General features: G+C 36.9%; 1 protein-coding gene and 1 long non-coding RNA gene across 2 annotated transcripts in view; both read right to left on the reverse strand.

The window, feature by feature from the left end:
• Positions 1 to 1,277: 1,277 nt before the first annotated feature.
• Positions 1,278 to 17,903, reverse strand: part of LOC139134763 (visual pigment-like receptor peropsin) — a 44,819-nt gene continuing 28,193 nt past the window's right edge. Inside the window, exons 4-6 of the mRNA XM_070701798.1 lie at positions 3,195 to 3,414; positions 2,441 to 2,528; positions 1,278 to 2,098 (exon numbers count right to left, since the gene is read on the reverse strand). Of these exons, the coding sequence (XP_070557899.1) occupies positions 1,959 to 2,098; positions 2,441 to 2,528; positions 3,195 to 3,414 (448 nt within the window). The 3' untranslated portion in view covers positions 1,278 to 1,958. The remainder of the gene's footprint in view (positions 2,099 to 2,440; positions 2,529 to 3,194; positions 3,415 to 17,903) is intronic.
• On the reverse strand, positions 4,753 to 10,090 carry LOC139134764 (uncharacterized). The gene is made up of 3 exons (XR_011552866.1): positions 9,800 to 10,090; positions 6,886 to 7,299; positions 4,753 to 6,158 (listed from the first exon to the last, which is right to left on the reverse strand). It is a non-coding gene; the product is annotated as an uncharacterized lncRNA (long non-coding RNA).

Genomic DNA, 17,903 nt, shown 5'->3' on the forward strand with positions numbered 1-17,903 from the left:
CAAACTAAATTAGTTGTCGAGCCATTGACATTGATGAAATCCTCTGTTCATGCTGTTAGAATGATTACATAGCAGTTAGTGACAGTGTCGTGTTATGTATGGTGTACCGACCATTATCATTGGTGTTGTCATTTACCTTCATTGGTGCGAAAGAATGAGCGCTATGTGGCCTTTCAGGGCAACTTGACGGATCCTGAAACTGCGCTTATAGCCCTGCGTGTACTGTGCATCAGATCCTGGAAGGGGCATCAGTTATACACGTGCGAATGTTACGAGGACAAAAGAAATACGCAAAACTCGTGCCACGTCCATGTCAAGATGACACTGAGTTTGACCCTCGATTTGTTTGTTATAGAAATAACGGGCGACGCGCTGACCATTAACGTTTATTTGTGGGCAAGGGCGAGAGGAAAGCCAAAAATTAACGGACGAGGCTTGCCGAGCCCGTTAATTTGGCTTTCCTCGAGCCCGCGCCAACAAATAAACGTTAATGGTCAGAGCGGAGTCTGTTATTTCCATTATATTATCAGCGAACCCAAGAAAACCGTCAAAATTTCCGAAAATTTCAGGAGCAAACGACAACTGGGCCCCAGAAACTGAGCAATACGCGACGCACTGTCACGCGCGCTGTAAAAAAATTGGCAAATCCGGAGATGTTTTCAGAAAAAAGTATCTCAACTTGACCTACAAGTGCTCCATTTTATTTTGTGATTGATTATGATTTACGTTTGAGCTGTAAAGTTACGATACTTTGAGTTGTTAATCTTATTATTCATATTCACGAGCATGTAAACAAACCATTACTGTGTATTTGTGGTCAGTCACGTGCTTCAGCTCGACCAATCGAAATGCGACGGGCAGGGCATGGTAATATAATGCATGGTATATGACTTGGCAATTGACAGAAATATGTATAACATGTTTCACCTCGCAGTACATGTCATTTCGACATCGCGAAAGCCAAGTTTGAAATATTGGAAAGTTAAGATGCTTTGCGTTAATCGAGGTGGTCAGTCCGAATGTTGGCGAAGCGATTGTTTGTCAGTTCACACACCTTCTCAAATAGAGTAATACACATTTTCCGAACGCCTACTAAGGAGAATCACCAAAAATTATAGGTGTTGTCATCTTCATAGTAAATTGCATGATAACGGAGGTAGAAGCGGGCAGACAGTCGGAATGTATGCGTTGCGAATACTTGCCAGTTCACATACCTTTTCTTAATGATGTAACACACATTCCCGAATATTCAATAAATTAAAAGAAAGCAACAGAAATTTATAGGTGTTATCATCTTCATTATTGCATGATGTCAGAGGTAGAAGCGGGCAGACAAGAAAACGATGTGAAAAATTATCGTTCCGGATCTGCTTTTGAGACACATCGCACTGAATACATATTTATCTCTACTGTAGCTTACATTAAATATGACAATTGAAGCCTTCAAATAAGCAAGAAGTTGATTAGGAATTGACATTGGTCATTTTGATGTAAAAATCAAAACAAGTCTCTACAGGTGATCATGACTCTCAAGTATAATGGCAGGACAAAATGAGTGACGGTCTTAGCACCACAGGTACATGTACAAATGCATGTTTTTATCTAGAGCCTTGAAATCTAAGCATGTCTTAAATACACCGTCATCATATACTGAACCTTTTGTCAAAGTCTTAAGAAAATTAAATATTTCTCTATTTTCTTGTACTTGTATTTTTCAAATCAATGAAATAAAATGACGCTTTCCGTAGTCATCTGTAGGACAATGTTCCAGTGCGGGCACATTCGGGGCATTTCGTGAGTCATTCTGTTTCACGGATTATCAGTTCACTGAAAGTATCATGTTCTGTTTGACTGCCCTCCAGCGTTACTGACCAAATTCGTGGAGCGAACGTCTTCTGAAGTTTTTACATTCGAAAAAAATTTCGGCCGTACAATACAAAGTTTTCCTGACACGACCGTCACACTGCTGATTTTTCAATAAAGCTGGATACAATTTGACCCGGGATAGATAATACTTCAACCGGCGGACAACCACATTCACGCACGTTCGAGTCCAGCCGCGTTGTCCCCAGTGGATACGTCGTCAAAGGTATCTCCGCTGAAATGCAATGAATAAAATAATCAGTTAGTGTGATCTCCATTCATTGTGTGATTTGTCTGAATTGTTTGTTTTTTTATTTGCCTTGGTAACGATGGACTCGTATTTTTTCTATCTGTGATCTCCATAGTAATCGAAGCCGTCCTCCGTCTCTTGGAAACGTTAATGAAACCTTTCTTTATCGTACACATTTCCGTGGTTTCTAAAAAATAGTTCAGGGCCGAAAGGGATACATATAATGATTTGCATGTTGCGGTCGATACCATGATATGAACCACAATGCAATGTGGTTGTCGCTAGAAACAAACGTTGCAAAAGGCTACTGCCGATTACGTCACTTACTTGTCAACTTTTTGTCTTTCATCTGGTTATCTTCTTGCACGGGATGTTTCATTTTATCCACATTTCCATGGAAACAGCAAGTCATCATCTGAAAGTTTTAGAAATCAATGATGAATGAATGAATGAATGAATGAATGTACATATTTATGTGAAAGGATTAAATATACCATGATTATTTCTGACACGCTTGCATACGTATACTTCGTTAAGTTGAAAACTTCCGGTCGGACTGATTCCAAGTCTTTGGGCTTATAATTATCAAAACAGAGTTAATTGAAGAAATAAACTTCATCAGATTGCCACGTTAGTGGTATGCTGTTGCGTACATCCTGTACATCGTGGAGTGAAACGCGATGGCCAACACAGCCAGTATTCTGCCGAGAAAAACCAGGCAACCAGTGAGCAACGGTTGGACCAGTCTTACATCCAGTAAAAAAGGCGTTGAGGCAACATAAGTGGTACGCAAGTAAACGATGTTGCTCCGTACCTGTACTGTTCTAGAGGATTTTCCAACAGAATAATAAAATAAAGAAGAGTTTACCAAATATTTTATGAATAATAAAACTGACAGCAGAATTTTACGGAATATTAAAGTTTAGAAATACCAGTGAAAATTGGGAGTGCTTTCATTGGGAGTTAACAAGAAGTACTAGATGATATGATGACAACGAGAGTAGACTTTATACTTTGAAGAGAATTACAATTTTGAAGAAAATTTCGATGAACGACATGTTGAAAGGGAATATCAACTGACCTTGAGGAAGGCCCTTCTGAAGTTTCTATTCATAACGACGTAGATTATCGGGTTGTAAATAATACTAGTCTTGGCTAAGATAGCTGGGATCGTCGCTGATGTGGCACTGATATACTTTGGATCACCAAACGTTGACATCAATGCAACCACAGAGTAGGGTGTCCATGAAATCAAGTAAGCCATTGCGATGATGAACACCATTTTAAAGAAGCTCTTTTGTCTGTATTTAGAAAGAGAACAAGTTTGAAACAATACCAAGGAATATGAAACCTAGATTGTAATATTTAGATAATTTTTCCTGTGATACACAATGCATCATAAATGTGAATATCTCATAGTGGTTTCCTTACTTCATAACTTTAAGTGTATATATATATATATATATATATATATATATATATATATATATATATATATATATATATATATATATATAATAACTTCAAGTGTATATATATGTATGTATATTTATGTATATATATACATATATGTATGTATATTTATGTATATATATATATATATATATATATATATATATATATATATATATATATATATATATATATATATATATATATATATATATATATTGTATTGCAGTACAACACCCTGCAATCCTCAGACAGACAGAACGAAATTTTCTATGGTTGGGACGTGCCATTATACTAATCGTCTCTACACTGCAAATATCTTGGGGCTTGACAACAACAGGACAGCGCATATCAGCCAACTTTGACTGATCCGTCAGCTTAGTTGCCGTGGTGCACCTGAACTGAACTCTGTGGACGTGTGTTAAGACCTCCAAGGTGTCCCTGTCTTCAAAGGTGTCCCATTTAATTAGACTGCAAGGAAATCAAGTTCAACTGAAAACATGAGGATACCTTTGAGGTCAGAGACACTTTTGAGTTCTCAACAGACGTGGGTTCAAACCTACTTTGGTGATGTTTGAAGCCCAAAAATATTTAAAATGTACACACGATTATATTTAGTTGCGTCTTTTCCAATTAGTTTATAAGCATGCATATATGCATATATATGTATATATATATAGAGAGAGAGAGAGAGAGAGAGAGAGAGAGAGAGAGAGAGAGAGAGAGAGAGAGAGAGATACAGATACATATGTATAACTTGTGTATATTTGCATGGCATTGCGTGCATATATATATATATAACTGTTTCCATTTTAATTTGAGCCTTTCCAGTCGAAATTGAGCCTTTTCATTGTTTTGGCTAAATTTTTAAACATACGATGTATTTGAAGTGTATTGATCAATTCTGTTGTGTGCGGAAAGCAGTTGCACACATTTATATTTGTGACTTGCAAAATCGGGCAATTATATTTCATTCTATGAGGTCAGAGGTTTGAATATTCACTGACAAGTATTCAGTCTCCATACACATGGGGATGACTGGCTTGAACATTCAAGCGAATGCATGTGTCGTGATATGTGGCTTTGAAATTCAAGTAAGGACAGTCCACTCTCTGAGTTGGCTTGAACATTCAAGCGAGTCTGATGTATGGCTTTAAAATTCAAGTAAGTACAGTCCACTCAGTGAGTTAGCTTAAACATTCAAGTGAGTGTATGTATTGCGATATGTAGTTTTGACATTAAAGTAAGTACATTCCACTCTGTTGGGTCGGAGGCTTGAACATTCAAGTCTTGAACATTGAAGAGCGACTTTAAAATCCAAGTTCAATTAATTATACTCATTAGATTTAATGCTATAAAATTAAAGTCACTATCTTCATGGCAATACTCATAGAGATCTGAGTCTTCAACATTCTGGTGATCAGAATTAATTTTGATTAGAGACTATAAAATAAGTCTACAAAAAGATGATCTTTGCCTGTAAAAACACAACTACCGAGATTTGTATCGCCATCTATATGAAATGAAGGGACACTCCTCTTTTTTATCAATAAAACAAATGTTCACGTTCTAAGTACAATTACACATCTTTAGTAGATATAATATATTCAATAACATTAAAATCTTAAAAAACGACGTACAACTGATGTAACCAATGTAATTAACTTATTTCATTTGAAATAATCTGTCAAATGAAATTTATTAAATATTAACAATCGTTGTTGCCTAAAATACTGGAATAGGGTCTGGCTGAATTTAACAACAGCAAATGAAAGGCTTTTGAAAAGAGATTATTTGACGAAACAAGTCATATAATATGGAGAACACAAAATCGATTGTTTGCATCTTTGAACATCTATTTAATTTCATCACAACTCAGCCTCTTACCCGAGGTGCATTCTTCCCAGCAAATGCTATAAGAAGACATGCATATCCGTTTTCCTGTGTTTGTAGTAGACGTACCGTATTGTCTCGTTCGCGATATCATACGCTGGTACGTCCAAAAATGATGCGATCGGAAGGAAGAGGTCACCCTTATTCATTACGTGAGGTCATGATATTGGTTGAGTAATTCCCTTCTTACTTGTCAAGGCACTTGAAAGGAACTTTGGTATGTGTATTATATCAGAAATATTTGGCGACATGTTTTGAAGTACTTAAACAATTCATTCTGAACGCCACCAGAACATTTCAAATTTGTTACGATGTTAGCAGTTTTGAACAGCATATTACATAATAATATAATAGACACATCCGATAATGATCTCCTAAGGTTAATCAGCGTTGACATGTCAGTGAGATATTGTTCGTTTTATTTCTTCTTAAGCGTACGATGGTATTCTGCCACATTTTGTAAAGTTAAATGTAGAAATGACATGTACAATAGGCAAAGTACACACATCTCCATGTTGTTTCCATATTCATGCAGTTGATCAATATATGACGTATATGTAATATCTGCTCCTTGAAGAACCTGAACCTTCCCAACAACTAGCTTCCTTTTGACAAATGCTGCAACCATGACATCGATGTTCTGTTGGAAACCCTTGTCTGTTGTCTTTTGTGTTTATTTTGTATTTCCTTGAGTATTTCCCTGTGAATAAAAAAATTTCCTTGCTTAGATAGCTTACCAAATGCTTGCCGTTTAATGAGTGCCAATTAAGGCAGAATAATAATAAATATATCTGAATATTAGCAATTATCATTAATGTTAATAAGGGGGAGGGGTTGTCACTGTGATGTCTTCGCTAGGTTACCGGCTGCTTTACTTTGAGCTTGAATCCGATCAAAAGTCTACAAAAACTGACATCATGGCACTTTGCCCTTATCACTTTTGGAGAACTCTGTTAAGTATATTTGAGTCACTATGGGAAGTCAAGCTGACAAGAGGCACGACCACGTTATTCCTCTGGGCAATGAAATAAAGCAGCCTAGTGCATTTACTGTTTTCACAGGCACAGCAGCTATGATGGATTTTGTTCCAGGCCTGTGTGTGTGTTTGATAAATTTGGTGCTCAATCTTTTCTGTTGAAAAAATTGCTGACGAAAATTTATTGTGTATATACCACACGTAATTGTATGAGACAAAGTGGAAACAAAATCACTGACGATTTATATTAAATTTGTACATTCATAAAACATGGGTCACCTAAGTTACAATTATCATTTAACTTGATAGGTTTAATTCAAACTGGCTGATTTGTAATGATTACTTTATTGACAAACACGGTTCAAAAGTTGGTGAATTAGTAGTATCTGAATGTACTCTGTCACATTATGACTTGTTAAAATTAATTAAGATAAACAGTAAACCAAATTACCTCAGAACACACTCTCTCTTTCTGTAGCAGGTCTGCCATAGCAGCCATTTCTTCATCTGTTGTTGCAGGTGATTCTTGTTCCACTTGCTGATATTTCTGAAGTACTGCAAATCGCTATGCATATAACCTGGTTGTACGCATGTGGATCTTTCAATTTCATCAGAAGCTGTTCCCAGGACAATTGTTGAGTAGTTGTCAAATATTGGCTTGATTCCTCAATGCTCTTTTGTAATAATTCCATTTCTTCCAGTCAAATACTGGCTTCACAAATCCTGGACTGCCGGATGGCACCATGATTTCCCCCAGCTGGTCCCTTTGAATAACTCAAAACCACCCTCTGGGTTCCAAGAGCAAATATTCCCGTCTGACCATAATCTGTACTTCATCAGGACACTGCAATTTTCCTTAGTAAACCTATGAAAGACAGTATAGTACAATGTGTATGATACTAGAAAATCACATGGAAATTCTATGGTTGATTGTCCTAAATGTGTTTGGTAGATCGATCGACAAAGACGGAGGCTGAGTCAGACCATTTCAATCGACAAGGTATGAACATACAATAACATAATAAGGTAGGTTAGTTTATACAATCAGAAAGTTTACCTTCTTATTTACATTCTTTAAAGCCTACACCTGCCTTTTGTCTAAGATTGACCGTGGTTCTTCGTAAGCGTATGGTTGGTTTTTCGACCGCATACACTTTCCGATACATCGAAATATGTTTACGAACTTAAAGTATACATATTTATGATTGTCTCTTTATCCGGTCGAGTTGATTGAAATCTGAGAATTTTCGATGCAATATCAGTCGGAAGTTAGAGCTATAATAGAACTATTTTCAATTATTTTTTCGAAGAAATTGAGATTGTAGAATCAACAGGGGTGTCCAATGGATCTGATTTTTACCGTCAGTCATTCATTTTGAATGAAATCATGCAAACAAAATCACATGCAGTTACTACTACGGTCCTATACATGCAATGAATTTGAACAAATCACTGCCATTGTCTTACATCACTTTATACTCACGAAAAATTGTTTGCCATGCATACTCAAAGGAAGTACCATCTCTTTATGTAAATGCGTGAACGGTTGTGAGGGAATGGCAAGTGGCTATTGTTCACGTTGTTATTGTTCTTGGCCATCATAAATGATTGATATGGAGAGAACTTTGAACGATGGAATCAACGCCGAGCAAACCCTCTCAGGGATCAAATAAAACTTGCATTTTCATGCGAAATATATTAATTAATACTAAAATCAGATCACAGATTGGCCAATTTGACAAACTTCTTATAAACACGTCTCAGAAAATCCGGAGAAAGGACAGTGATTAACTATTGGTGAAGTTCTCAGACGTTGAATCAAAGAAAATACTTGACAAATACACTGCATTTAATGAGATTGGGCAGAGGATACATACGATTATTTTTGTTACATTTCGATGGTTTTAATGTTTGTCGATGTCAGTTCCAGTGACTTTGTCTGACACTAGTATTACGAGTCAAGGCCAGCCATCTGTCGAAGCTATCGTTGTACACATGCATCGTATGCACGGTTACACGTTGGGTCGATACACAGCGGCTGCCGTGGCATGCATTTTCTATGCATGCCACGGCGGCCGCTGTGTATCGAACCACACGTAACCGTGATCGTATGCCTATGAATAAGACTCCTTAGCAAGTTATGAAATATCTATCGGCTGTCCGCGAGACACCATAAAATTTGATGAATCGAGGATAGATTATCGACCTCATCTCTTTTACGAGAAAGGGGAAGACCAATTTTAAAGTATTTTAGGCCAAGGTCCCGCATAAATTTTATTTCCATGGAAAAGTACACTTTAGCTGGCATGTGAGCTTATCAACGCTCACAGTCACAAAGTCATTTCGAAAAGCGGCTACATTTTACCATCATGTTAAATTCCATGATTAGGCAATCACTCATCGGATTACGTCCCGGAGAACGTCATGTCACTGATACTGATAGCATTGCAGTCACTGCACTCACCAGCAGTGTTTGAATGACTCTGCTATTTTTGGGGATCATGCATGCTTCGTTAATGTCGTGATTTTTAACGGGGAAGTTGAACATGCTTCTAGATTCTCAAGAAATATCTCGAAAATAAGGGTATCAAGCAAAGCTAGAAACTAGCTTTGGCCTCCCACCATTGCGGTGGGAAGCGTATAAGCCTAACGCCTGTAACACACAGCCCTGCCACGCAGAGCTGAGCTAGAACCGAGGTAAGGTTCATTTCGACTGTCCCTTAATTGATTTCCTTCATATCACACTGGTGTTGATTTTTGTTGACTTGCATTTACCGAAACAAATTAGATTTCTAATGTCTTGAAATAAGTGTAATATGTGGGGCTCACGTTGTCCGTGGCAGTCTGAAGTGGTAGGCGATATGTCCATGATTAGGCCTGTGCGATTACATTAGCTGTTTGAGATTATGACAGAAAACGATTTGTAATGCTGTTGATTACTTATGTTACAAACGATAGCCATCTACCGTAAAATATATACAAGTCCAGTGTTTTGTAAAAACAACTCTTTCACGGCTAACATATTGCTATGCAATGTGATGTAGAAGGTCGTCTACTCCACGTTTATTGACGTCTTGACGATTTTCGTTAGAGCAGTATAACAGTTGGCAATCTCATTTGACAGTGAAAAGGCTGAGACAAGCATTTTGTCGGGTTTATACGATTGAAAACACCTCGTCTAGAGTACTTGGAATCTGAATTTTTCCTATGGATATCGAAGACCTCACTTTGGATAACAACAAGTGCAATAGAAGGAATTATTTCCAAAGAGGCCAGATTTCAAATAGGATAAATACGGAAGACTGAAAATTTCTTTCTAGTCAATGTACATTTCAAACTACGAATGTCTAAGGAAATTAACTTACCTGTTTCTCTTTTAGCAGGGTCCGAGTCACATTCTGCTGTTGAGATATTTTTGGACACATTACTGCTGTACTGACGAAATACTTCGTTCTGATTACGTGGACTGATAATTGTCACCGGAAATAATACGCGATTCCAATGATCTGTTTGCATGACAGCACATTGTCCAAATATGTTTTCTATATTCAAGTTCGGAGTTTCATTGCAGCCCATATGTTTCTTTTTCCTGGGCGAAAAACTGGCAGATTCTGTTACGATGTTGACGAAATGTAGTCAAGGGTCAAATGTCTTACTATGGGTCGTTCGCTGCATCATCAACGGATTTTGGCGCTCATAACGTTGATTTGAATAGGAACACCATATATGGCCCAGAGTTATGCAACCCACAAGATATGATAATTGAGGTTGTATGCTACTGTTGTGTTTATCTCAACCTCAATCTTTTCGCTCAGAAAACAAAATACAATCCCACCAGAGGAACTTTGAGTATACGATCTACGGAGAAATTCAATCCAAGCACGATTTTACACACATTTTAAATAGGGAAGGTGCTTTGGCGGAAGTTGGCGAACTAGAGAGATTTTGTCAACCTAAACATTTTCATAGTGAGCGTATTCGTAGCTTGCCGATCAACAACGGCAAAATTTTATTGAGTCAGACTGAACCCTTCTATTGATAAAATTTCTTTTATTCTATGTGCTGATGGTCCTCGCAGCGTAAATTGTTGCCTTCAACACGATTGGAACTAATTTGGGATAATTGGAATTTCATATTTTTCAAATTTCTCAAAAGTGTTAGGTGCCGTATAGCTGAACGTTACAATATTGCAAATTACTCATAAAAACAAGTGTGTAATCTAAAAAGAAAAGCAGATTAGATTATATTTGTAGGTTAAATCGGCATTACTTCAACATCCAATTATCCCAAATTAGTTCCAATCAGTTTCTTGGTAGTCCAAGTCGATCAAAGGTCAAACCTTTGTAGCAGATAAAGCATCGGCCTTCGAATTGGTATCCAGGCAACGGTGCGAGAACCGGTACTATCTGCAATTACATTGGTTGAGTGACAAGGCTTTGGAGGGAGGTGCAGCCGGTTTACAGTCTTGCCAAACAAAATTAGTCTCCACTGCCAACAACTGGAACAAAAATGGGATCCCCTCAAGACAGAAACCTTCGCTGTAAAATACCATTGTTATTTTCATCGGTATGTATTTCGTTCGCCGTTCAACGGTTTTCTTGCCGTGCTCTACCGAGGACAGAGATCAGATTGAACTTGAACAATGAATGGAAGTTTCACTTGAGCCAGATAACATTGATGAGATCGAATCTACTGGAAACGATTTCTCTGCAGCAAAGAGACGGACTTTAAAACGACCCGAGAGTTTGGGCTTCTTGCAAAGTGGCATGTGGCTCTAAAAACGAACTATCCAAATGTACGATACTTTGATTGATTCACATTCTCGCTGACGACGACGCATATGGTATTTTATACCTCCATGGGTACTTGTAGTAGTACACGTCAGCAGTAATAGGATTATTCTTAACCGGAGGATGATTCTAGATCACCGAGACAATCATCAGCCAATAATTCTCCGCAGAGGTCAATTACTAGCAAATTTCACGGTATACGTCACCCTATTTACGGACAGGGACACTGGGATGATAAACATTAAATGTGAATTATCGTGTGGACACTCAAGGAAGCTTGCCGATTTGATAACACATCTAGATAATTCATGCTCTTTTATAACGTGATGGGAGAGAATACAAACCCACGGTATGAGAGAAAATGGCGCAAAAATTATCAGTTATGACGGTGAGTAATGACGAATTAACAAATTTCACTGATATGTAGAGGAATTGATTTCGAGCTCTTGCAACGGAACGATTTACAGTGTATTAGTACCTAGTGTTTATCAGCATTTTGATAGAATGGTGATGCTTTTTGGGTTTTGTTACGTTGTTTTTTAAATGTTCGTTTGATCGTCTTCGTCAATTTTGATTTGCGAATTGGCGGAGGACGCCTTCGATCCTCGATGTCGCCTCATGTCGCTTGGATCAACTTCAAGTTGCAAAGATGTACAAGGGCTTGACCTACATGTACGTTAATCAAACGCAAAGTTCTCTGACCTGTGGCATCATGCCGACCGGATGAGATACAATCTTACCAGATGGCGGAAAGCGTTATGTAACAGTAATTTTCAGTAAGGCCAGTCAGCCTATTCTAAGGTGTGGTCCCAGCCCTCAACTGTTGATTAAGCCCACTCGTTGACTCAGGAATTTTGTTTGTACCAAGGCAAAATCAGCTCAACCGAGGGCTGACGAGAGTTTACGCTCGGCACTCTGTGTTCAAGATTGACATAACATTACGTTGCATAACACTGGTCCATTTTCAGCTATCTTGTTCAGACAATCTGTCATTGTATCTACATATTACCCACCGGGAAAAAATGTGCGTAGACCCAACATTTATTTAAAAATTTGTATTTTCTTCCCATAACAATGTCTCTTTCGGTTTATGAAAACCAGTGCAGCTGATTTTGATTCGCCCAGACTAACTGTGTGTATTGCATACATACGTCTGTGTGATGTAGTCGGATACCATTACAAATGTTATCGCTTCAATAAACAAAGTCGAGTAGAGTTTTTAAATGAAGGAAGTAGTATCTTGTGTCTCAGTCTTGGACACAGGATGCAATCGTGATGGGGTCTCATTTAAAACACTTAATTGGTAGGATCGGTTTTGTCTTTATACAAGCTGATTTTCTGATTGCATAACAGTGCGATTGTAATTTGTCTTAGCTGAATGAAGGATAAACCGTGACAGAAATCACCATAGGTCGTATGACAGAAAATTACCACCTGTAGGCCTATCGGTAACAATAACAATGCAATTATCAACGTTCTACGAGCTAATGATTAAAGGTGGGATCGATTGTTGATCGAGCTATTTATATCTGAATATATTGTTGCGAACTATATTTCTGTCGACTAGGATTGTTCAAAATTTTAGCTAATTCTTAAAGTTTTGAACAGTATTAAATCGAATTATGTCTACCGTCGTCTTATATCCAATAAATTGATCAGTGTGTTTCCTTTGCAAGTTCATAATGTGTTGATAAGAAATTTCACTTGCGATTACTCAGTCGATAAGTGTAAGAAAACATGTCTATGTATCTTTTTGAAGAAAGTGTGCTTGAATGTTTACGTTCTACTCATGAAAGAAATCATAGCTGCAACTACTTTATACCTTCTATCACACAAGCGATGGTGAACATTTCTTCAAGATAAGGGAACACTTATGGCAGTAAAAATGCAGTGTGATTAAACTCCGCAATCAGTATATGTCAGCAGTACATAAAGGTCACGCTTCCGATTAGATATTCCATCTCATTCAATTTTTGTTCACAGCCAACAACAACATGTTTAGATAGCTAAAGGTGATTGGGGCAAAAAGGTGTGAGTGGTGGCTGGAGGAATCGGGGGGAGGTATTCGAAAATTTTGGTGATAGTGAAAGGGGGGGGACTCGAAAGTTTTGATCTACCTGTAGGTGGACCCGAAAAGTTTTGTATTTCGTCTTACTTTTTACATTTTACAATTCCGAGGTAAAATGCAATCAAAACTGCATAATATCTTAAAGTCATCAAATTGTTGTAATGTTAGTAATAATTAACGAAATCAAGATTAATTTTGTCACTTTCTTGAGTTTCATCATCTCGGAAAAATCTAAACATGACTGTAAGATTTTTCGTAAAAAACATTACGGGACAGAAGCTGAAACTGTTATGATACATGTGTAAATTTTTTTTCAATATTTCTGTTGCTCCCTAGAACATGCTATAATTTAGTTTGTCGACAAAGCCTTTAATGCAATGCACTGGAAGTCCAGACTGAAAGTTATTTAATTGTAATTGATACTATAAATGAAAAGTAGGCTTACACAGGCTGTGTGGTAAGCTGAATGCTTGACAGTTAAACATGCTGTGGGAGTAGAACAAGAACACAGTTGTATAAACTGAAAAAAACATTGACAAAATTTTCAAGGTTAATACAGCTGCCCTTCTACTACGTGTCACTGTCACTGCATACTGGCAGTGACAGAGATAGCTCTGACTCTGATGTAGTTGAGAAGAGTTTGGGTTTAAATGACGCTCATGAGAATGAAATATACTTGTACATAACATCATACCAGAGAGCAATCTGATTAAAATCAGATGTAGAGTACGGCGACGTCTTCTTATGCGTACGCGGTATTGTCTTGCTGTCGCCTCTCACTACTACTACTAGTGAGAGGCGACAGCTAGAGAATACAGCGTACGCATAAGAAGACGTCGCCGTACTCTACATCTGATTGTAATCAGATTGACCAGAGAGCAACACATTATATGGAAGACCGGGAGACTTCCTTTGAAAATATCAGGATTCTGGCATATAAGAATAATCAAATACTATTAAGAAAAGATGGGGGTTACCATGCTTGATTTTCTAAATTTTAACATTCTCGTAATAAAATACCACAGAGGTAAAACTGAGAACATTTAAGACTCTATTTAAATGAAAAAGTATGCGACTTACAGGAATTTTTTTGGACCAAATTTGCTTATTTCACCCAAAATTTCAGAGATTAAACGTTTATTGTATGCAGTAATTTGTCAATTTTGAGCAACATCTATGCCATATATGTCTTGCACTTTTGAAAAAAAAACATTTTTAAGATGGTTAACTATGATAGGTTTTCACAATTTGGCAAAATGTTGCCAGAAATTCACAATCAGCATACTCTCTCATGATCGTCATTATGTGCGCGCTTCCACAGGTGCCATTGACCTGGCCAGAGTTGGATTAACTCAAATTGACTCAGACTGATAAATTCAACATCTGCGAGCAGAACCATGCATGTTATTTTCATTTTCCGTGAATCCCTACTAATTATGCAGTTATGTGATAATTGCGGGAGACTTGGATTTTTTTGACTATGTAGACGGGGGACTTTTGAGGGCACTGAGGGATATGGAAAAAAATAAGATTTTCCATCCCGATGCCTCCAGCCCCCCTCCCCCCACCGTTATTTGTGAACGCAGCGTAATGTCTCTATCAGTCCTTAGTGATGTTCCTATCTCACTATAGTAAGTATAAAAAGCAGGTTTACAATCTTCTTCCGATCTCTCTCCACTCCCCTTGTTCTGAATTTCATGTGGACAGCTTGTAAACTTTTCATACTCAAATTTTGAAATCGACTGTCGCAAGTCTTGACACACATGGATACAGAGCAATATCACAGCAACTGAATATTTAACAATGTCTGTCAGTGTCAGCATGTTATATGTTCACTTATGAGAAATAAACATTGCAATACTCGAAGGCACAATTTTGTAAAGTTTCCAAATGAAGAAAGTCATGATTGCCGTTGATTAAGAGAATAAATATCTATCGTGGAGTACTGTACCATCACACATGTACGGTATTTGTTTGTCTTTCATTGTCACAGTTCATCTAAGATCGATTCTTTTTATGGTGTTCACACTCTAAGAGCTTCAAATTGTTTCTCTCAGCTTATATTAGTAATGACATATTCAATCTGACTGGTTTCTGTCTGTCGCAAGTGTTTGTTTTTTGTCTTATTCTGCACTGGCAGTACAATTTTAGTTACCAAGATAGGGAACTTGTTTGGTGACCTGTGAAAAAAATTCAAAAGAGTTGTCATCTTATTGTGTCGGCAGGACTGTACGAAAAAGTTTTGTTCGTGCATCACGCGTCCGGGAGTGACACTATACGATCGGAAATTCTACAAAGTGTGGTACGAGTATACGGATTTCTTTGCCTCTATATTGTTTAAGTTGTTTTACAGGAATAGCGTAGTGTTCACGTTATTTTCTTGCAATAATTTCTACGAGTGAGTTGTTTGCAGTGAGACTCAATAGCTTATCCTCTAAGGGAGCCTTCAGTAATTACAGGGGGGTGGGCCGGGGGAATTTCGCAAACACCTGTACCGTAAAATGTGACCCTCCCCCCAATCCTCCTGTCTAAAATGTGACCCTCCCCCTTGTCCGACATTCTAAAACTTGACCCTCCCCCCCCCCAACCACTCCGGTATTCTCCCCGGGAATAACTAAAACAGTATCAGCTAATTTACATAACAATTGGTTCAATTGTTATGTTAGGGACAAATTACAGAGGGGAGGGCTGGTGTTTTTGGAGGGACAGTCGCAATTTATCACGCAAGAATTTTTGAAGAGATATGGTATTTCATACAGTTTAGGGAGGGTCACCATATATTTTGTGCAACTAACTATAAGAAGGCAAGATGTAGCTGATTTAGTGCTTCATCCAAAAATATCAAATCATAATACATGGAGTCTATCAGGCAAATAATTGACAATTTACCCCCACAAAACGTGCTATATCTGTATTTTATATATGTTTGATAATGTATTTAAATGTACTTTGCTTTATTAGGGAAGTAAAATGTGCATTTGTGTACAAGAAATTGATTTCTGAATTTCATCTAAAAAGTTGGTTCACTATCCATGGTGTTTATGATGAAATTATGAATAGTTTTTTCCAATACAAAAATAGGTAAATATTTGCATTTGTGTACTCTTGATTATTGATATCAATTTTCTTGATTAGACTAGATTGGTTACAAGTCTATGGTTGTGTAAGAAATTTGATTTTGGAATTTCACCAAATGTCATTCAATACACTATGCATTGGGATCTATGATGAAACTATGAATAATTTTTTTTCAGTACAAAATTAGATAAATCTGTGCATTTATGTATCCTCGATTATTAAGATTATTGTTCTTGATTAGACTACAGTGGTTACAAGTCTATGGTTGTGCAACAAATATGATTTCGGAATTTCACCAAAATGTCCATACGCTATGCATTGGGGTCTATGATGAAACTATGAATAATTTTTTTTCAGTACAAAATTAGATAAATCTGTGCATTTATGTATCCTCGATTATTAAGATTATTGTTCTTGATTAGACTACAGTGGTTACAAGTCTATGGTTGTGCAACAAATATGATTTCGGAATTTCACCAAAATGTCCATACGCTATGCATTGGGGTCTATGATGAAACTATGAATAATTTTTTTTCAGTACAAAATTAGATAAATCTGTGCATTTATGTATCCTTGATTATTTAGATTATTGTTCTTGATAAGACTAGAGTGGTTACAAGTCAATGGTTGTGCAAGAAATTTGATTTTGGAATTTCACCAAAATGTCGATTCACTATGCATTGGGGTCTATGATGAAACTATGAATAATTTTTTTTCAGTACAAAATTAGATAAATCTGTGCATTTATGTATGCTTGATTATTCACATTATTGTTCTTGATAAGACTAGAATGGTTACAAGTCCATGGTTGTGCAAGAAATTTGATTTTGGAATTTCACCAAAATGTCGATTCACTATGCATTGGGGTCTATGATGAAACTATGAATAATTTTTTTTCAGTACAAAATTAGATAAATCTGTGCATTTATGTATGCTTGATTATTCACATTATTGTTCTTGATAAGACTAGAATGGTTACAAGTCCATGGTTGTGCAAGAAATTTGATTTTGGAATTTCACCAAAATGTCGATTCACAATGCATTGGGGTCTATGATGAAACTATGAATAATTTTTTTCAGTACAAAATTAGATAAATATGTGCATTTATGTATGCTTGATTATTTACATTATTGTTCTTAAGACTAGAAAGTTTACAAGTCAATGGTTGTGCAAGAAATTTGATTTTGGAATTTCACCAAAATGTCGATTCACTATGCATTGGGGTCTATGATGAAACTATGAATAATTTTTTTTCAGTACAAAATTAGATAAATCTGTGCATTTATGTATCCTTGATTATTTAGATTATTGTTCTTGATAAGACTAGAGTGGTTACAAGTCAATGGTTGTGCAAGAAATTTGATTTTGGAATTTCACCAAAATGTCGATTCACTATGCATCGGGGTCTATGATGAAACTATGAATAATTTTTTTTCAGTACAAAATTAGATAAATCTGTGCATTTATGTATGCTTGATTATTTAGATTATTGTTCTTGATTAGACTAGAGTGGTTACAAGTCTATGGTTGTG

This window comes from Ptychodera flava, chromosome 6 (genome assembly GCF_041260155.1).
Source record: "Ptychodera flava strain L36383 chromosome 6, AS_Pfla_20210202, whole genome shotgun sequence".
Taxonomy (NCBI): Eukaryota; Metazoa; Hemichordata; class Enteropneusta; family Ptychoderidae; genus Ptychodera; species Ptychodera flava.